At 45.3% G+C, this 21,689-nt stretch overlaps 1 protein-coding gene across 5 annotated transcripts in view; it reads left to right on the top strand.

Moving 5' to 3' along the window:
• PAX3 (paired box 3) overlaps positions 1 to 21,689 on the top strand; it is a 78,853-nt gene that overhangs the window by 392 nt on the left and 56,772 nt on the right. For 2 of the 5 annotated variants that reach the window (XM_061365145.1, XM_061365143.1), the window contains exons 2-4: positions 850 to 1,085; positions 2,486 to 2,612; positions 3,269 to 3,403. In XM_061365145.1, coding sequence (XP_061221129.1) covers positions 850 to 1,085; positions 2,486 to 2,612; positions 3,269 to 3,403 — 498 coding nt within the window. Of the gene's footprint in view, positions 1 to 849; positions 1,086 to 2,482; positions 2,613 to 3,268; positions 3,404 to 15,311; positions 15,380 to 21,689 lie in introns of those variants that run through there. The other 3 variants (XM_061365144.1, XM_061365141.1, XM_061365146.1) reach the window with 2 other exon arrangements.

Below are 21,689 nucleotides of genomic sequence, written 5' to 3'. Positions count from 1 at the left end.
AGGGAGAAGTACTCCGTGTCGGGAGGCCGGGACAAAGCAGCACCTCGAGAGCCGGAGGACGGAGGGCTGCCGGGGCAGCCTCACGGCTCATCCCCCGGGCTGTCACAGCCGCCGTCCAGCGGCAGGGCTTGAACAGCAGTTTCTCTGGCCCGAAACTGGGGCCAGTTGCAGGCCTGGAACCCCAGGAGAGCTCCATCCCGGCCGGCGAGAGGGGAGAGCAGACCGTGAGGTCGGAGGGGCAGCGGGCCCTGATTCCGCTCTTTAGCAGAGTAAAGGGCTGTGATTTGGAGAGCGCAAAGTTAGGGAAAAAGTGAGGAAAAAGGGGAAAAAAAAAAAAAAAAAGGAAGAAAAGCCCAACCAAATAAAAGCAATGCAAACGAAATCGAAAGCGACCCTAGAAAAGAGAGTACATCCCGGCTGGGCCGGGCCGCTGCAAGTGGCGGTTCTCGTGCTCCAGGCCGCTGTGATGCGAGAGCCTCGCAGCACCGGGAAGCCCCGCAGTTCCTGCCTGGACAGGACCGGGACCTCAGCGGTCCCCTTGGAGCCGCGGGCCGGCCCCGAGCCGCCCAGGGAGACCGCGGGCCTCCCGTCGAGGTTCCTCCTTCTCCGGGGGAGTCTGGCAGGCCTCGACCCCCGGCTCCGGTGTTAGTGCAACAGGTGAAGCGTTGCAGCGTTGTAGTCGCCGGCGGGCCCCGGGCGCGCTGCGGGGCGGCCGGAGAGGGGGCAGGGGGTGGCGGGTGGCGGCGAGTTACCTTACAGAAAAACACAATAACAAGAAGACCCAGCAGGGTCCGAAGGAGACGTTAACGCCATTTCCCCCTCCTGCCTCCCCTCCCCTCCTTTTTCTAGTCTCTACTCCTCTAGGCCAGGGCAGAGTCAATCAGCTCGGAGGAGTGTTTATCAATGGCAGGCCTTTACCCAACCATATCCGACACAAGATAGTGGAGATGGCTCACCATGGCATAAGGCCCTGTGTCATCTCTCGCCAGCTGCGAGTGTCCCACGGCTGCGTCTCCAAAATTCTCTGCAGGTACCAGGAGACGGGCTCCATCCGGCCGGGGGCCATCGGCGGCAGCAAGCCCAAGGTGAGCCCCTCCGCACCTTCCCGAAGCAGGGCAGCCCCCGTCAGCGGCGGCGGGGAGGGAAGCCCCGCCGGTACCCAGACCCGGGTGGGGGCACCGTGGCGTTTGCAGGCGGGAGGCAGCACCCCGGGAGGGCCGGGGGAGACCGGGCGGCCCCGGCGTAGGCAGTCACCGCTCGCAGCACCGCCTGTTGCTCTCATGCTTTTCAAGGCTTTAAAAAACACAGCTGGAATTCGTGGCTATGGCTTTGTTTTGTTTTTGTTTTATTAAATGATGAAAACGCTATTTTAAGAAATAATTTCTCAAACGAAACTAAGGCGGAAGGGGTCGATTTCTGGCCGCCTGGTTGTCCGGAGCCCCGAGAGCCCCACGCTCAGTGCCGGGAGGGCTCGGTGCCACCGGGCCGGAGAAGCAGTCGGTCAGATGCCAGGGCTTGCACAGTGCGGCGGGATCTGGCTCTCTCTTCCTTCGCTGCGAAGCGCAAAAGATTTACCCATATTTCTGCCCGTCTGTCTGCCTGCTGCTCCTTCCCGGCTCTGTTTATTTTTCTGTCCTCCCCAAAGCTGTGTATATTTATAGCTACGCAGCTAAAAACTTTGCGCTGACAATAATGCCGACAAATATGGATCCTTGTCTCAAGATCAGCCTCCTCCCCGTATAGGTTTTCACTCCCACAAAAGCAAGGACTTGAGTTTCTGACTAAAGTTGATGCTGTATTATTTTCCACTCATTTTGCCTCTTCTAAGGTAGTTATGCCTGAACTTTCCCTTTCGGTGTTAGGACTAGAGATAATTTCTTATAAGCGTGTTACCCGAACGAAATACTGTTCCCAACCGGGAACCTTTGTTTGGTTTGATTTCGGCTTTATTTGAAAATCACGAGGCCATCGAAGAAACCTCTTGGTACTCGGAGCTCTCAGCGCTTTATTTCTCTACTTTTTATTTGGAGCTGCAAACTTTGTCCAGCCGAAACTTCCCTGACCTGGAGCCCCGCTGACACGGAGTCCTCCTCTAACTGCGATCTAGAATTTCCCCGGGATTTTCTTCTCGGCCGCATGGCAGCGGGTGCTGCCTGAGCTGGGATTTTCCTTGCCGAGGGCTCGATCCTTCCTTCCTCTGTAATCCCGGAGGATTCTCTTGGAACTTTCATTTAAGCCGTGGGGTTCTTGTTTTGCGCGGACTCGTTGTTACCTGTTATGTCCCCTCGGATTTTAACTTGCCCTTCCTCGGGATGTTTTATAACGGGGTTTTTAAGCAGGGCTGCTGCCGGCTCTCGCTGATAGCGGTGCGGGGCAGTGGGGAGGCTCAAGCAGCCCCTGGGGTCCCGGCGGCGGCAGCCCGGGTTCTTGCGGCTGATCCCGACCCTTCAGACTGTGTCCGTTCGCCTTGTCTTTACTGAAGCAGGTGACGACGCCGGATGTTGAGAAGAAAATCGAGGAATACAAGCGGGAAAACGCGGGCATGTTCAGCTGGGAGATCCGGGACAAGCTGCTGAAGGACGGTGTGTGTGACCGCAACACGGTGCCGTCAGGTACGGGGCGGCGGGGACTCAAACACCTCCCGGAGGGCCGGGGCTGGGGTCAGGACGAGAAGGGCAACGCGATATCCGGGCAAGCCCCGTGCCCGGAGGGATCGGAGCCCCGGCGGGGCTGGTGCCCATGGAGCGGTCAGCGTTAGCACGCTAGTACCGGCACACGCGTCCCGGGGGGATTCCAGCGCTCGGCGGGGGTGTTTTCAATTAGATCGCAACTGCATCTCCTTCCCTTCCTTCTCCCTCCTCTTGCCCGCCGGGCTGCTGCCGCCGGAGGGCTCGCGGCTTGCCGGAGACCAGGCGCTGGGAGCCGTGTGCCGGTGGGCTGTTGTGTGTGGGGGGCCGCGCACGGTGCTGCAGCGGTGTTTGTACGGGTATCTGTGGGCTTTCCTCATCACCAGTGCCCGGGCTTGGGGGAAAGAATCTTGCGGGGCCGCTGTGCCAGAGCTGGAGCGCGGTGCGGGAGGGTGCCTGTGAAAATCACCCCTGGGAGGGAGGGGAGGGCAGTGGGCGGCTGCATCCCCCCAAGCCCCTAATGGAAGTGGCGGGGGGGTACACGGGGGCAGAGGCATTGCTGGGGCTCTCTTTCCCCGGCCCGGCCAGAGCGGGGGGCTGCTGAGAACGAGCCACATCACAGCTCTATGCTCCCCCCGAAGTGAGCTCCATCAGCCGCATCCTGCGGAGCAAGTTTGGGAAAGGTGAGGAAGAGGAGGCTGAGCTGGAAAGGAAGGAGGTGGAGGAAGGCGACAAGAAGGCCAAGCACAGCATTGACGGCATCCTCAGTGAAAGAGGTAAAGTCCCATTTCCCCCTGCTCTGCACGGAGTTCTGGGACTGGCCAGTGCCAGCCTCAGGTGCTGCTGGGTGTTGCTCACCTTCTCCCAGGGCTCATCTGTCCCGGGGCCTGTGCAGCAGATGGCATAGGCCAAGGAGTACGGCTGTCCCATCCCATCCTGTTCCCCCAGTATGACCCTTAACTGTGTGGCAACGGCACAGAGGTCAGGGCGAAGATGGGGTTCGCCACTGGTTTGGCTTTCAATAACAGGGATGGGGCCAGGGTGCAGGGAGGGCTGGAGCCGGCAGTGGAGCCTCTGGCACGGCGACGGCACTGCTTTCCCAGCCCAATCCTAGCAAAAGGCCGCAGCTGCACAGAATGGGTGCTTGAAGCCAAAGGCCATGGAGCCTCGAGTCTCTGCAGCCGTGGGCAAGACAGAGAGCCACAAGTTTAATTTCTTCTCCTCTTAAAAGTGCTGGGAAAAGGTTGTGTTGGTGCTTGGCCAGGAGCTGCAGGGAGGTTGCAACCTGAACAAGGCAAAGCGCTGTTCTGGGGCAGCCACTGCCCCTGTTGCAGTGGTGCCCGGCTCTGTGCCCGGCTGGGCCAGGGCGAGGGACAGATGAGGGCCCGACTGGGCCACCTGTGCATGGAAGTAGCTGCCCAGCACATGCACAGGCACTGGAGAAGGCGAGACAAAAGTACCAAATGAGCTGGTCAAACATTTGTACAACTTTTCCAGCTTTTACAAAGAAGGCCTTCTATACACAATCTACACTTGGAGATGAACTTGGAAAACAAAGAGGGGGGAGTCCATTGAAACTCACACTTTGGCTTTGCACAGACAAAGCTTCAGCTAGCAGCAGCTTGATGTGAACAAAAGAAGGCAACCTTTTTATAATTCAAGGAGAAAAGAAGAGAAAACAGCCCCACAAAAGGCTGAGAAAAGACATTATGGGCTTGCAATGAGGGATGAATTATTCAATGAGCCCCTAATAGCTGATGCTCCACGCAGTTTTATGGACTCTCCACTGTGGAAAAAGTAGCTGTTTCTACCTAGGAAAGTTTCTAGCTTTTCTAGACATCTGGAGGTGCTGAGTGCTGTTCTAGAAGGACAATTGAAACCTGTCCTTTAACAGTTGTATATTTCCTTGTCATGTAAGAACAAACCTGCATTCCCTAAAACTTAGTTTTCAGCTCTGTTAAGTGTTCAGGAACTTTGTAATACGAACAAGTTTGTAATATAAACAGGCAGAAAGATACTAAGGAAGTAAGAGATTTTTAAGGCCAGAAAGCACAGTTTGAGTGCCCAGCCTAGCTGCTTGTATAGGGGGACCTATAGCTGCTTCCAGTATTTCCTTCTCCAGAGGAGTTATTCTGAGATGGACATGCACCAAGGGAAAAATAGCTAAACTCTGTGCCCTAGCTGTTAAAATAACTAGTTCTGCTTTCCTGAATTTCTCAACAGAGATTAGAAACAGAAGATAGGAAGCCTTGATAACATCCCTGCTTTATGGAACAAACTGTAATTAATAGAGACAGCAAAAGAAAAAGTATTGTATAAGGTAGAAACTACCCCTCTACTTCTCTTTGAAACAGTCTTCCCATTCTTTGACTCTGCTCTTTAAAGCATGGCTCCTGATCTATCGTAAATCAATGTCTGGGCACATGGCTGTTGCAATCAGCCTGGTGGAGCCCCGAGACTCTTGCAGGAAAAGCACTGGGGCCGGCAGTGCCTTGCTGCAAGCAGGGGCTCGCTCATGTTCCCCAGCACGGTCATATGAGGAGGCTGCATTCTGTTCTCTAACATAACCTCTCCTTCACTTTCTGTGGACAGAAGTGTCCTACTTTGCTTCTTTTGAGTTTAATCAGTGGCAAAACTGCCCTTGACTAAACGAGGTAGTGCAGCCCTCTCCTGTCCTTGCACATGAGGTTTTGTGCTGGGTGAACATGGCCAGGCAGTTCTGTGCAAACAGCAGTTTGATAATCCTGTCTGTTCTGTGACAGGGCTGGGAAGGTTTGGCAGTTGGAGGGACAGTATGCTCTTCCCCACAGCAGCACACGCTCCCCCTCCCTGACTAGCAAGCTGTTGCTTAATCTTATTACTGGAGTGGCCAGGATGCTGCAGTGTGCGAGCTGCTGCCTAAGAAAGGATTTCTTACCATACACATGGTGTGTGTATAGTGTGATACTACAGGGACAGCACACCAGTGAACTCAGCACATAAAAAAAACACCCACCATAAAATAACGCCACTACTACTTTCTGTATCTGGCCAACAAAAAAGTTGCTGTTTCGACTACCACTGCCAGCGGAGCAGCTTTGATTTCAGTCCATCTATAAAAATCTTTAGGTGAGATCCTGCTCTTTTACTGAAATAACTGGCAGCTTTTCCAAGGATTTTGATGCTGCAGGATTGTAATTGCCAGCATCCACCAGCCTGGTGTGGCAGAGGGTGCCTGCCTCTCGATGCCCTCTCTGAGATTAGGGTCTATGAGATAGGGTCTACCCTATGTCCGAAGGGTATCCTGGCAGTGTGCAGCAAAACCCCTGCATGGTAGTTCACTGCTGAGTGCTCTGCACAGGAGTGCTCCACATTATGCACTGAAAAAAGTGCTGAGTCTTCTGCAGTATGAGAGGGTTTTATAGTGCTGGTCTCAGGGGCTTGAGGTGTTCCTGCAGCAGGAGTGTGAGTACAAGGAGACGTAAGGGAAGGCTGTGGGGTAAGTCAGAAAACAAGTCCTGGGGCTGAGTCCAGAGTGGGCACTTGCCTTCATGCTCAGGAGCACACCTCCAGTGCTGGACACTTGCTGACATGTCCTGAAATCCCCTCCTTGACATGGGCATTTGGGGTAGCGTGGGGACAGGCTTTTTTTCTGAGGGCAAGAATAACAATTGTCATTTTAATGATACATAATTCAAGACCTGGGGAATAATTACAGCAGAGTGGGATTAGAGAGAAAAGAAACATATTTTTGATAAACAGGTGATAGAAACAGTATGTCATTTGGCTTGGGATTCCTCCCATCACATATATATGTATAGGTAAACTTTCATGCGTCCTGTTGTGATTCTGTCTCAGCCTCTGTCCACAGACACTTAAAAATGATTCTCTGGCCGGTGTTCGGTGTTTACCGATGCCACACGTGCATCCCACTTTGCAGTATTTCAACACTTCTGTCACTGTCACTCTCTACCCTGATTTTGGATATATATTTGATGAAAGCCTTTGTTGTTGCAGTCCGTACCAGGAAGCTGATAATTCTATAATAGCATATCTGTATTTCTGCATGCGTGATAAATTTCTCTTAAAGGCATAAGCCATAAATAAAGAACATGAGAGAGAAACTTGTGTGCCTTTATATGGCACATCAGGGCATATTTTTAGCATAACTGCTACAGAAGAGGGAGCCGCTTGTACCTTTAGCGGGAGTTATGCGCGACATGGTTTGCTGACTAATCTGATAACTCCCCCTTCATAAGATAGCTGTTGTTTTCTGGCAGAAACCGGCGGCTTTCAGCGCTCAAACGATGGGGCGTAGAGCTGGTCCTCGGGCCTGCTGAGAGCGGGCGGTGCGGGCTGGGGTTGGGGCCGAGACCCCCCTGCCCGGCCTCAAAGGGGGCCTCTGTTCCCAGCCAGCGGAATTGGCCCCCGGGCCCTGTCCTGGCGGATCCTCCCCCAGTCATGCGCACCCGTCCAAAAAGGGCCCTACTCATCCCAAGCCTCTACCCTTGGCTGTACTGAGAGCAATTCAGGCTACAGCAGACTAAATTGCCTCCTTTATTTCCTTCTTACTTTCATCTTGGACCAAACCCTTCCCCCCCTCTCCCTCCCCTTCCTCTTTTCTTTTTTTCTGTGTGCCTGAGGCTCACATTAATACAGTTTCGGCACCACCCCTATTTTAGTGTGTGTATGTGGAGTTTGAAGCGGGGAGGGGGGAAAGGGACCTTAGCACAAAAGGCCTGCTCAGCAGCTAGAAAGTTCAAGCTGCTGCTGCTTCTCTAGCTGTGTGATGCTTTTCCTGTTTGCGAGTTTTGGGAAACATTTTTGCTTTGTACTGTAATGGAATTAGAGGACAGATGCTGACTGTAAATGGGACACGCGACTACCAGCCCCTAGCTTAAATATTTAGATGCAATGTTACAATTACTGACTTGATGCACAGGCTTTGAAGTGGTGGCACATGATCTAAAGGGTAGCTCAGGCTAGATGGGATTGCAGATGTTTTGATTGGGGTTGGTCAGTATCATGCAGCCAGTTATTTTTAGGTTGTAAAACTAATAAAGGCAGTTTATTAAGGGACAGGATTAGCATGCAGGCACCAGATACTGCTTTGAGTCATCCCATTCATTTCTGCATTGTAGACTGCTGGGTTAGTGGCCAGAGCATGGGGCAAAGCGGACGCCAAGTTAGATTTTGCTTGCGATTTTCTGATGCAGGGCTTGTTGTGATTTTGCCCCAGCATCTCGTCCCAGGGCACAGTGGTAAGAGGACTTATTTGCTGTGTGAAGTACTGTTGTGTCTTACGCAATGTGTTCTCCTGCTCAATGTTCCTGGTAAAGCTTCACTTAGTGAATGAAATGTGCTGACTGTGGCTGCAGGCAGTTATCTTCTTGAGACTGGAATTGCATCACTAGCAGGTTTAAGAAATTAGCTCATGTAACTTGAACAGAATTTTGTTTCTGAGGTTCTCAGGAACTGACAAGAAAATAGTGCTTAATTAAGAAATACTCCTTATTGACTCCAGGATTTGGCTCAAGGCAGGTAGTGCTAACAGTATTTTCTGCCTGTCTTTTTCCCCTTTCTTTCCTCATATCCCAATAGTGTGTGAGATTCCAGTCCTAGATAGAAAAGCCAGGAGCTGCATGAGCACATATGTAGGTGACACTGTACAACCCAAATACATTTTCTTCTCCCTCACCCATCATCTCTGTGGGGTTCTGGGCCAGGCTCCCGCTTCCAAATCATTATTTTGAGCTAATCATAATGACTGATGACCTCAGTGATCAGTGCTGACCTCACCATCAAGCGAGAGCACAACGTCCCAGCACGCTGAGCGCTTTCAGGACATTGCTAAATGTTTGTGTTTTGGGTGACTTCAGAGTGGAGCTCTGCTCCAGAGATGCCGGGAGCAGCCTGTGCCCTCCTGTCTTGAAGGCAAGCTGTGGGACATTGAGGAGAGTGCTAATTGTCAGACTAACTGCATGCTAATCACTTTACATAAGCGCTAGTCATACTTCCAGCTTTGGGAAGAAGGGCTGTTACTCACTCTGGCAGCGTCTCTTTGAAGTAATATAGAGATACATCATATCCCTTTCTTGAAATGATGATTTCATGCATGGATTGCCATCTTTTGCCATCTTAGGGACACTTTCTTCAACTTAAAATTGGCACTTATTCAAACTGCTGTGGGCATCTCTTCCAGTTTTTCTAATTGTGTATATCTAGAACAAAGGCAAATGTTATTTTAGCAAGTGTCAGGGTTGCTTCACATGCATCAGTAGAACAACTTGAATTTGTACCAAAGTTTGCATCTTATTTGGTTGCTCTGAAAATCTTAATAATCTAATAGTCTTGTCATTATTGAAAGGCTGAGGCAAGAAACACAGGCGGTCGACTTCAGTGTGGCTAGGACTTGATTCAGAAACGTGCCTTTTATCTTTGGCTTTCTGGATTCTCCTATGATTGCAAAATCCTTGACGTCAGTAAGAATTTACCATGGTAGAGCTCAGGCTTTTCTTGAAACTGGCTCTATAATGTGCTGAGCAACTGCGGCTCGAGGGGGAAATCCTCAGGTTTAGGGTGTAAGATGGGTTTACTGGATCGGGTATCAGACCTCCAGTTCTGCAAATGCCCTCACATGTGGGTAACAGAGAGGAGTCCCACTCAAAGAGCCTATTCATGTGTGTAAAGTTACTCACATGGGTTGGGGCAGGCAGGAATGGGGCCCAAATTTGTTCTGTTCTGTTAATAGAAAGTACCCAATAAACAAGAGTGTGACTCTAATCCCGAGTGAAACTCTCTGGCAAAACTCTTATCGAGGGCAACGATCTTTTCATCTGTGTTTACACAGAGGTAGTGATAGAATCAGCAGACAGACAGGGCTTTTAATTAGATAGCTAGATAAAAAACTAATCAGCAATTAATGCTGAAAGTAAAAGTTGATGCTGATGAAATGCTTAAACCGGATTTTTTTCTGGGTCTGATTTCAAATACTAATTTTCTTTTGAATCAGTCGAAGACAATGCTTTTATCTAACACTTACTTGGGGAAGTTTTAGTTTGGTATTAGGCTTACTTATTGATAAGGGTTGGAACAGGGGTTAGAAGAGGGAAGCCAATAAAGCTGATAGTGATAAATTATCACGAGTCCCCAGAGCTGTGTAATAAAACTGCACTGGGAAATGAAGCAGAACTACAAAGTGCTCTCTGGTTAATTTAAGAAGAAATTGAGTGAAACGCAAAGCAATAAATCAGAGCAAGCCAGTCAATGTGAATTTCTCCATGTAAATGTCACTTTAAATCCTATGTAACAAACACATGTGGCTAGAGAAAGAGCAAAATATAGAAATAAAAGTGTGGGATACTTCCAAGTGCTCCCCAAACACTGAGCTCTGGCTAATAAAAATGATGTACAGTAATATAATTTACCACAAGACCTTGTTTAGTGTAGTGTGAGCACAGCATTTAACTTTACTTGCCCTGGAGTACTCCTGCCCCATGCTGTTAAACTAATTCAGTTTAAATCACTCTGCCTAGAAAAAAAAGTGAAGCGTAATGAAATTAAAACTCACTGAGGACACATTAGAGTTAAAGTGTGCCATGTGCCGAGATGATTTAGTTAGTGGAGTTTGATTTAATTGTTGACAGGTCATTTATTCATCCCAGTAAATAAAGATTCACAAACTATTACGAATGTGCATATATAACTACTAGGACAGTAAAAGGCAATTAAGCAGTCAGTTTAATGTCTTATCTTGCTGGTTGCCCTACAGTTGTTTTACAACTACGAATTAAAATTTGAAAAGGAAGTTTTCAGTGTCCCTGGCCAAATATTGATTAAGTAGTTGTTTGCTGATGCCATTGTGGCACATAAAAAGGCCAGTAGTTCTGCCCCGTGTTGTTCATCTTCCATTGTCTCTGATTCTTAACCTCGGAGATCAAAGGAGGATCATTTCAGTTTATCTGTCTTGGAAAATCCTCCTTTGCTCCTAAACCCGTATGGATTAATGGCCAAATTGTCTTTAATGAGATGTGAAATTTGAATGGAATCCTTATTTTTCATGGTTTGTTCGATGTATGCACTGTACATTCTTCCAGTTTTGTGGAGGATTTTTCTTTATCATTACTAGGTTTGGTTTTGTTTGATTCACTTTATTTTCAGTATACAGTGCACCGAAATTTTACTGTTGCCACAGGTAAAATATGTAATATTTAAATGAATTTTAGTAAAAGTAATTTTGTTGCATGTAATTTTTTGATGAGTGCAGCCTAAAGTGGAAAAAGAAAAGTTGTCTTTATATACCAAATCACATAGATAAACAGTCCAGGGCTGCCAATAAATGAAAGGGAGTTTAAGGAGTGAGCTAGTCCTCCAGATTTGGCTCTCAGTATTGAGGAAGCACAAACGAGCTTCCAGTATTTCTGTGTGCATTTTCTTCAGTTTTGATTTTGTGGACTTTGCTTGCATCAGCAAGGGCAGTTGTACTGCTCTTCCTCTAAAGTAGAGGGAGGAAAATCAGGTCAGCCAGGCTGTGCAGAAAAGTGAGCAAGAGTCCTTGAGAATAATCAGTTCCTTGTTGCATTACAGAAAGCTATACTTATTTCAGAGATAGTAAAATATATTCCACCACATCCTCAGTAGAAGAGGCTGTGCAATCTGGATGTGTTATGTTGGCTTGTAATTATGATATGAAGTTTCATCTGAATTGTAGGGTATGTGAGCGTTAGATCCAGATCACTGGCATATCTGGACACAGAAATCAGCTTCACAAACAGTAGTAAGAAGCCTGTTAAAGCCGGAGAGCCTCCTCTGGTGTCACATTAATTTTTATGTGGGTGAGCCTCTTCTGCTGTAGTGCAAACAGCAGAGTAAAGGGATAAACCAGAACTTTTAAAAGCAGCATTTTCTCATTCCCTTTCCTTTCATTCCATTCTGTTTTCATTTTGTCTGGTTATCTCTGAATAAAAAATCAGTCTGTGCATGCTTTACAAGTACCCAGCTACTCCAGGAAACATTTTGCTCCAGAGTAACAGCTAGAATTCTTTGAAAGCATTTTAGGGACGAATTTCCTAAAGTCCATGAACTCAACTTGTTCATTTGCTGGAGACCGGCACTGGGAGCAGTGACACACATTCTACCTTGTTTTCTTTTTCTTTTCTTTTTCCTTTCCTAATGGATATTTGCCTGGATGTAGACTTTCTGCCAGACATGAACAATGTTTATATCATGCACATGCCCATAAAAGGACCTGTCTTAAGGATTTTTGCATTTATGCAATGCTTCATGTTGGATGTCTGATCCAAAATTGACTATGTAGTAATTTCTTTATCAGATATACTGTCACATAGATCGCAGTGGTTTGAACAGTATGAGGTATAAACTGCAGCTGACATTTCTGCAAGCAGACAGCTTATTCAGCCCCCGTCAAACCTTATTCACCTTATTTAAATGAGTAGGACTGTTTATGCTGATATAATCGGGGTCTGTTTCATATACCAGCCCAGAAGAGCAGCAACAACTACAGCTCTTCTGGCAAAATTACTCTCTTCTTTTTAGAATGTAACCAATGTATAATCCACATACCCCCCCTGCCCTTGACACAGTAGCACCACTCAGTGTAAGCAAATTGGACTTAAAACTGCTTTCCATCTCTATGTCTTTAACTGGCTCAGAGAAAGGTGGAGATGAATACAGGCAGGTTTTATAAAAACCAGGCTAACGGAGGATCAGGGAATGCTTCCACAGAAAATACTTTTTTTTGCTGAAGGTGATGTGGAAGTGCAGGACTTCCTTTTAGTTTTGACCCAAGGGCTGGTTGTTTGATCTGGTGTGAGGTGCTGAGGGGTTGGAGTGTGAGCTGGGGGGATCATGTTCCCAGTGAACACTCGGACACCTACCCAGCCTCTCCTGTTGGGCTGAGTGGCTAGAAGAAACCTGCACAGAAGTAGCTGGAAGTCAGGTTTCCACTGGTTTCACTAGCAGCCAATGAAGTTGTTTTCAGAAAGGAGGCATTTTGACAGGAAAAAGGGAAGTGGGAAATGTTTAGCTAAAGAAATGTTAGAATGGAAAGTGAAAAGCACTGCTTTCCCGTTTTCACAACGAAATCCTGCAAAGTATGGATTTTGGGGGGAAAAAAACCCACCAAAAAATCTCCCCTAAAACTCAAACCAAAAAACAAACCCCACAAAAAAAATCTCACAAACCTCAGGAACTCTATTTACCAAGTTATGAATCGAGATTAACTCCACTGCAGCTGAGGGACTGACAGTGGAGTGTGAGAAATGCTGAATTAGATCACCAGTATTTCCATGTAATCAGGGGTAGTTTCACATAACTGCCATCCTGCAAATTTATATGTCCACTTCTAATAGTCCAAAGCCAGAAAATCTATCTGGGTAAGGACTGCTTACAGAAGGAGCAATGTTTTAGATGAGTAATCATCAAACTTTTATGGTACAGTATTCTGGACAGAGGGAGACTGACACTTTTTTCTGTACCTCTTTTAATACATGTAGTGCAGAGAGAGACACTGTATGCTCTAACCTCTCTTGCTGCCCATGGTAGCTGTCTGTGTATGGTATATAGCTTAATTGTGTTCTTTGCTACCATCTGTGGAACTGGAAAATAGTAAAAAAACCCTATTTTGGAATCTATTTAGAAGACTGTACAATAGATGTTGCAGTTAGGAAAAAGCCCTGTGGGTTCATCCCTGGCTTTGCACAATTGATTGGACCTGCTCCCTTTTAAATTAACAGGATCAAGCAAAAATGCTCAAATATTTGGCAGCTAGAGAGAAAACCACACAAACGCCTGTTGCTTGAGCACCCACAGTTTGGTTTCTAACAAATGCAGTGCTACCTTTGAAAAGCCCTTGAAACTAACTGCTCATCCACCTCTTCTGAACTGCCTTGAGACTGGCATGAACTGCATGTTCTGCGTGCTGGGGCAGGTGAATGGGTCCAGCCTGCACTGAGCTAATGCCCACTGGGGACCCAAGCAATGAAAGGTATGCAGGCTCTCGGGCTGCTCAATTCCTCTGGTAAAAATGCAAAATGGCTGCATGCAGCAGACATTTTGTTTATTTCTTTATTATTTCTTTCTCCGTCTATATTTAAAATGGTCTTGAGACAAATTGTATGGTCATTTGAATCTGAACAATCCCCTGCTCTCAGCAGGGCTGTGTGGGGGTTCCTTAGGGTTGAATTTGGCCCCAATATGAAAGTTTAATTATGTTTCAGTTTTGTGTGAACTCATTTGCTGTCTCAGACTCAGCAGGACTTTATAGTGCTAAACATCTATTTTTGTTGGTAAATAAGAGATCTGACATGGCAAGTAAGCATGGCTAAAGTAAAATGTTACAAGCAAGGCAAATTAAAAAGAGCTGGTTTAGAGAACTGCACTTAAAGCCTTTCTAGTACACGATTTAGCAAAAAAAGGCAAAGTCACTGGCGCTCTGCTGCAAGAAGCTCTGTAACAGATCTGCTCCATCAGTCCCGGTAGGGTGGGAGGCAGAGCTCTGCTTGCTCCCTATGATTTCTGGCTCCTCCCTGGCTGAAGGGTACCACAAGGGGAGGCGTGCTCTGTCCTCCTGAACTGCATTCCTCCCCTTGACTTTTGATCCTAATCAACACAGCAAATGAAATTTTGGGAAAGAAATTGGGAGCTCTAATTCAAACGGCTGTCAAACCCAATGCTATGACAGGCATAAAGAAGAGTTTTCTCCAAGCTCTTAGAGGTCATTTGGCCATGGAAGAACTTAAGCTAGGATTCAAAGAAAGTTACTATACTTCTCCTGTGTTGGCCGTTGAAAAGATGGATGATTGATGACAAATATTTCTCTTAATCTGAGTATTAGAGTGAGTATTAAAAGAACCCTAAATACATCTAGTATGTGAATCCTGATAATGGAAGTTATAAATGAAAATTAATGGGGGTGGGGAGAGAAGATCCTCCAGGTGATCAAAGAGTGGAGCAGAGACTCATCCATTTTCAATGTTGGGTGTTATCATGCAGAAAAGTCAGTCTATTAAAGAAATAGGCCAGCTGGTGCCTATGTTTTGGCCACTGGTTAGGGTGGAGAGAGCATACAGAGTAGCAGGTTTCCCGGGATGGCAGAGGGAAGTCTTTTGGGTGCCCTTTGTCTTACTGCTGTGTTACTGTTCACGTTTTAGCCTCAGGGCTTTTGAGGGGTGGCATGCGCTTGGGGTACCTTGAACCAGTTTTGCAGGGCAGGATGCTTTGGTTAAAAGACTCATTGTGCTTCACTGAGTTCCATGCACTGAGGAGAGTCCTCAGTATTCAGGGCTGGGTGCAGAACCTTTAAGTTAAGGGGTGGTTCCCAGCCCAGCTAGGAGTTGATGGGAGCCTGTTTCCAACCTGGGAACTCTGCTCTGCCTTTCTCTTCTGGGAGGCTTGTAAGTACTCTATTAATTTTACTTAATGTGGAATTTAAAACTTCCACAGGACTGTTGTGTTCTCTAGGTGAAGATGTGGTAGTTGCAGTTGTGCTTTGTAGGTGTTTGTTGTGCTTTGTGATATTCAGCTGTTTGAGTAGATGCCACAAGTCCCAGTGATCTGGGGTAAATGGTTTCACCCCAGTTGAACAGCTGGTGCTGGTTTGCTGCTGAAGTTCCCACAGCTGTGAGAAATGGGCCACTGAAGGCATCTTTCCATAGGCTTTAATAATCTTTTGACGGGGCTGTGACGAGAGTGGGATGACATTTTTTAATGCCCTTTTTGAGCAACGAGAAGTGATCTTGGTGACCGATGTGTTTGTAAGTAAGTGATACCCCTAAACACAAGCAAGAAAAAAAAATAGTCACAGTAGAGTTAATGTTAGAAGAGTTTGGTTTGTTTTGGAAAAGGACTGGTTTGAGTTGGTATAATCTGCTCTGTGCTTCCCAGTGACTGTTTCTCAGTGTTTCTGAGTTGCCTGTGCCTCGAGCCAGCTGAGATGGGACTGCTCACTCCCCTTCCCCAGTTACTGGTGTCTGCCTTTGCACCATGATCCTCCAGAGCCAAATGAAGCTGTTGTATTTTGCTTTCTGCACTCTTTTCTTATTGTCTCCTGTCGGTGTGCATCCTGGCAGTGTGTGCAGTGGAGAAGGGGCTGGAGTATAGGAGATTTGGCTGCTCCTGTTGGGCTAATTTTTCTCTTCGTTTTTATGTGGGGTTTTTAATTATTTATTTATTATTTTTTTTTTAGAAATCAGTTGGAAATTGTATTTTCCTCCCTCAAGGGTATTTCCCAGTGTCTGGGATCCAGAAATCAAAAGTGCTATACAGGTTCAGCTGCCATAGCTCATTGATTGAAACCTGAAATCCAGATTAAATGGTGTTTCAGAGGGAGCACTTTGTGGCTAGAAAGCATTGCAGCCTGTCCTTGATGGAGCAGTTGGACTTCCAGCCTTTGGGCTTGCAGAGCTGGGGAACACTAAGCTCTTTGTAGCGGAGCCAGTGAGTGCCCTTTGGTCTAGTGGCCTGTGGTGCAGAGCACTTCTTAACTGAACATATTAATGCCGCAACCCCTGGCACAGAGCTGCAGGTGAGTGCATTTCTATGAAGTAGATCAAGGTTCAGCATTTTTATTTCTAATGCTTTTATTACTGTTACAGTAAATCAACAATAATTAGCATGATCTGGGATTAAGCTCATGAATTCAGAAGTGTTGCTTGAATATACACTGAGGCTCCGAGCCACAATGTGTTTTATGGAGTACAACAACTAACGATACATACTTCATGCTGCTTTAGCTGGGTTTCCCATGAATAGCCTGCAATTTTCTTAAATATGTGGTGTGGAAAATCTATTCAATAATATATGCAAATAATATTTGGTTCTAAGCAAATACTTGATGCTTGAAATTTATGTGGTTGTGACTGGGCACGCAGGTCTTGTGCTGTTCTCTAGAACTGGGTGTTGCTGTTGCAGTCTCTAAGAATGTAACTTCTGGATAGCGGCTTAAAACATTTTATTCCTTTTAAATTGGATTTTTTCTCTTTACTATTGTACTTTTCAATAGAATTACAAACAGAGCAGAAAAAAAAGAGGATAAAAACCCCATGCTTTAAACATTTTTTTGGTGTATATTGTTAGTATTTACAGTTCAAAACTGCAGCTTTCAACATTTTTATGCAACAGGACGCATTTCAGTGGTAGGATTTTGTGTTACACAGGCTGATTAGAGATGAACTGTTTGGCTTTGGTTTTAAACTTTTTAATGAAATCTGTATTTATTTATTAAAAAAAAAACAAAAAAAACCATTTTTTCCTGACAGAGAGAAGTAGTCTAGTGACTTGGGCATAAAACTATGAGCCAAAACACTGAGGAGCCAGGTCCAGTTGGATAAACTGGCTTGAACTTGTCAACAGGTCTTAAGAAAAGTTTTTGGATGTGCAAGTGCAGTACAATTTGCAGCAAGGCAAGATTTGATTTTTAGAGTTGCTGATACAAAGAGCTTTTTACTGATCTCCAGAGATTTGAAGCATTGTCACAGGCAGGTTTTCAAACCATGAAGTTGTGGGGTTTGATTTGTGGTTTTAATTTGTTCTTTAACACCATTAATTCCTCTAATAGCATCAAGCATGTGAGATTTCCCATAAACCTCAAAAAAGGCTGCTGAATTTAACAACAAGACTTGCATTGTCTTTAACAAAATTTGATCAGACCCTAAAATAACAGGGTTTCCCTCCATCCTTTCCTTGAAGGAGAAAAAGTTTTTTGTTTCTTTTTCATTTAGGAAACTGGGGAATTCTAGCATTCCTGGGCATGAGAGGAGAATACTGATTAGAATCAGGCAGAGAGCAAGCAGGTGCTGAGCATGTTCATTGCTTAACCCCCTGCCCTGCTCCTGCATCCTTGCCCTGACCCAGCACACAGACCCTGCAAATAGCATCAAGTTGCCAGATGTTGGAGGTGTTTTCAGGGAGCGTGATTATTCATCAGGTCTCGTCTAAAACCAGGGAGTTCCTACAATGGTTGTATTTCATGTTTAAAGCTGTGCTGGATAAGCCACTGGGGATTAAGTTGTGGAAAAATACTGTATTTTTAAGGATGCGAACTGGCTGTTCTGTTGCTAACTGCCGTGAATCTGTGGTATCCGTTTGCAAAATGTAATAAAAAAAACCTACCAAGAAGAGCAGATTGCCTCAGGGGGGAAAGCTGCATATTTTTTTTTCCTTTTTTTTTAATGAACAAAAAAAGATTTTATGGCTTAGAAACAGTACACCCTAAAGAGAGGTGTGTTTAAAGTTAGACTCGAAAGCTTTTGTCTGGAGAATAATATGCTTGGTGTGAAGAGCAGCACAATGGAAGTTTTTTCTTCTAGTTATGTATGGGCGAACATCAGTCAGCCAAGGAAGAACTTCAAAGGCCAAAGTAAAAACTTGCTAGGCTCTTTCTTTCCTGACAGGTTTTCCTTGAGGTAAGATGGGGAGAGCTGTTTATGCTGGGAATTGTCTTTCTCCTCCTGTAGCAGAGGAGGCAATAGATCATGTGCAAACTAGCACATGCCTAGCCTGAACTATCTCTTGTCTCCAGCTTATGTCTTTTTGGAAGGTACTAACTCATCTCATCTCATGAGTCATTTATTTCTTATGCATAAAGAGATCTCAGAAATTCCACTTCTGCCTTGATGGGAAGGTACCAAATGAAAGGGGAAGGTGTTTTCTAATTGTGTTCCTGGGGAAGATCTATTTCTCTGCCTCCAGTAAATACTCATTATTCATACTCTATAAATTGCCTTTTAGATGAGAAAATAGCCCCGATATGTTAATATAAAGTAGTCCAAGGATATAACTTCTATGAATTAAAGCAGCCACTGAACATCATATTTGTTAGTATGTAACACACAGTGCCAGGATTTGTAAAGGGGATGCTTATGCAATAGGAAATAGAACCTCCAAATAGCATCTAGACAAAGCTCTTCAATGTGACCTTACATTGTCATTTCTTTTTGTGAATTTTAAAAGCTTTATTTCTTTTTTACCTAGGAATTTGTTTTCAGGATATTAAATACAGCAGTCTGGAGTCATTTATCTAGGTCGAAATGGGATTCAAGCAGCAGTTTTGGTGTTGCATGCTCTGGAGGCATGCAAAAAAGTACTGCTACTTTATGAGACTTTGTCACATCATCCTTTGCTAAAAGCAGGGGCACAACACAGAAACCAGAGGATGTGTAGTGGAGAAAGCAGCTCTTATTTTCCAATACCACAAAACAGAGTTGTCCAATGCTTAAGCCTAAACTATGCGGACCCTCCTGCTGATGCACGCGAGGCTATTTGCTTTCTGGGAAGTGGGATAGCAAAAGACAGTCACCTTTTGGAACAAAAGAAATATTGCAGCATTTTTGCTCTAATACTCAAGAAATGCTTGTACAGGCAAGAGGGCAAGCCCTCTGCCAGCCCATATCGAGGGGTAGTATGTGAGCATCAGCATGTGCCATCCCACAGCTTGTGCCATCATGAGGCCAGTCATCAAGCAATGCTGTGGGAGAGGAGTGCTGGGTCACCTTTCCCATGAAGCATTTAGCATTTGAGCATCAGAGAAGGCTTGGGTGGGCTGTTCTCAAAACATGTTTGGAGCTAGCCTGCATTTGGACTTCAATCCTGCAAAGGAGTTCAGTGGTGGTTGGTTGTGTGCTTGCTCTGTGTTCTTATCCTGATTGTCTAGCTGTGCCAGACTTACAATTTGAGTCCTTCTTCATGACAACCCTCATTCAGCTCGCTCTGCATTCAGCAGGGAAGAAGAACCAGCAATTATGAACAAGCTGGCAATAACATGTTTCAGTAACTCTGTTTCATACTGTGTTTGGGTTGATGGCTTCGAGAGTGGAAAGCAGAACTTTGGGATGATGTGGAAGACTTTGCATGCTCTGTCCTTTGACTCGAGGCTGTCATACATACTCAGGCATCCCTGGCTTCAGTCAGGTTGTCTGAGGGAAATGGGGTTTCTGTGAGGGTTAGGTTGAAAACAAATGATTTGCCCACAACAGCAGCAGTTGCAGTTATATCTGCTGGGGGTGCATTACATGGTTTATATAGACAGAGGTTATGGACTGCTTTGAAGCCATCAGTGGAAAAGTAACTGAGAAAAGCTGCCTTAGTGTTGATTGGCTTAAATTTGCTATGTGACTGCACATTTTTTGAAGAACACTTCCCTACATGGAAAAAAAGATGGTGACCACTGCACTGGGGATCTCAGATGAGTTCAGCTTTGCTGCTGAGAGAGTTGCATTTAGCAAAGCAAAGGGGATCATCAGGGAGCAGAGAACAAAGATACATGCAGCTGTGGAAAATGGTCATCTGAACAGCTGCTGTTTTATAATAGTTTTCAAACACACAATACCACAACGTATTCATGTTTTGCCTTTTGGCATGACGTGATGCCATCCAGCTCTCTGAAAATCGAGTCTGTGAACAGACAGTTACAATTATTTGTATCTTCCATTTTGGGGAAAATGGTGAAAGAATAAATAGGATTTGGAGTTGAAAATGAGACAGCAAGCTTGAATTCGGTAGACTGTTGTCAATGGGGATTTAGTTTTTCAAAAGTAGAGAGGAGCATTTTGGATCCTGGTTCTGTTGTGGGCTGACAGTCTTAGACCGTTAATGGGATTGGGTAATAGTCCTTGTTTTGCTTCAGTTTTACAGAGTTTGAAACATATTTGGGAAATGAGAGAATTTGGTTCCCACTTGCCTGGAGCATTTTCAGACTCTTGCAGTTTGAATATAACTTTTTTGACCATGATCAGGTCTCTGTTTTCTCATCTTCAAAGTACTTATTTTTATAGAAATAAGCAAATGTCTTTTGATGTCCCTAGTGGAAAGTACTAGACAAATTCTGTTTTTTTTTTTTTACCCTATTCCTTCTTGTAATTTAAACCACTGTCAATTTGTCAGAGATTGAGATAGGGGAAAGCTGAGGACCAGGAGGGATTCTTATTTTGCTACCACTTTTCATTAGGCGTTCATCACTCATGGAACATGTGCCACAGGCAAGTTTCTGTTACATGAATATCCAGGATATATTTGGGCATTTATCTGTTTCTGCCATTGATTGCATGGAGAAGAAAGCGCTGTACAGAGCTCAGCACCAGGTTCTATACACTTAAATTCAGTCACTATCATCTCCTTTTTCCTGTATATTTATGATTCAAATATTAGTAAGAGAACAATTTCTAATCTCGTTCTGCATGTTTTGATACATTACAAAGGGGAAACCAGCATAATTTGAGATACTGACTTGAGCTAATTACTCTTGTGAAACATGAAATAATGGACTGAAGCATTACAAATTTGTACTTCCACATAGATGTTCCAATAAGCTGGCAGGAATTAATGCCCTAATACGGTGTATGTTTTAAGACCAGATTCTGGTCTGGCATCAATTTTGATGCCTGCTGGCATCAGATCAGAGTTGTGCCCCTGTTGAAGTCCTTTGATTTCCAGCAGTGTAACAGAGATCTGACTCTGGCTTCATGGATAACTGTTCAGTTCGAACAGCTGAGGACTTTTTCCTAAGCAGGGGCTTGTAGGATGTACTGCTAGGCATAGGGCTATTTGTGTTGTAAGGTGTAGTTATTTTTCTAATTTTCCTTTGAGGGTATAGTTGATGTTTATAGAGGATCTTGAATTAATTATATAAAACAAGTTATGGAATGAATAAGGCCATGTATTGAGATAAATCTGAAAGATTTCTGTTCACTTCTAATACATCTTGTGTAATACGGTGGCAAAGCACACTTTAGTCTGATGTATGTGTTTATCTGGTATTACTGCCCTAAATGTATTCTTAGGAAGCCTTACACATCTTAAGGATGGTGCTCTGTAACTTCTGCTTGTTGGGTGTGTGTCATGTTCCACACAGACAAGAATTACAGATAAACACAGCAGATACATGTGAACTATAGAGTTGCTGAGGCAGTACTGGGGCAGAGTTGAGTCTGACCAGATACATTGCTTGTGCAGCCAGAAGTAAATCATGTGCTTGTTACAATAGATGTGTATTAAACAATTTAAACAAAGCTATACCTGCATTTGTTTGTAAGTGGATGCCAACAGAGGGGTTTTATGCGTATTAAGTTT

Source organism: Neopsephotus bourkii, unplaced genomic scaffold (genome assembly GCF_033783945.1).
Source record: "Neopsephotus bourkii isolate Nb327-2 ecotype Australia unplaced genomic scaffold, CSIRO-AGI_Nbou_v1 NB_1279, whole genome shotgun sequence".
Classification (NCBI taxonomy): Eukaryota; Metazoa; Chordata; class Aves; order Psittaciformes; family Psittacidae; genus Neopsephotus; species Neopsephotus bourkii.
Note: the sequence above shows the minus strand (reverse complement) of the source record. Positions and strands in the feature narration are given on the sequence as shown.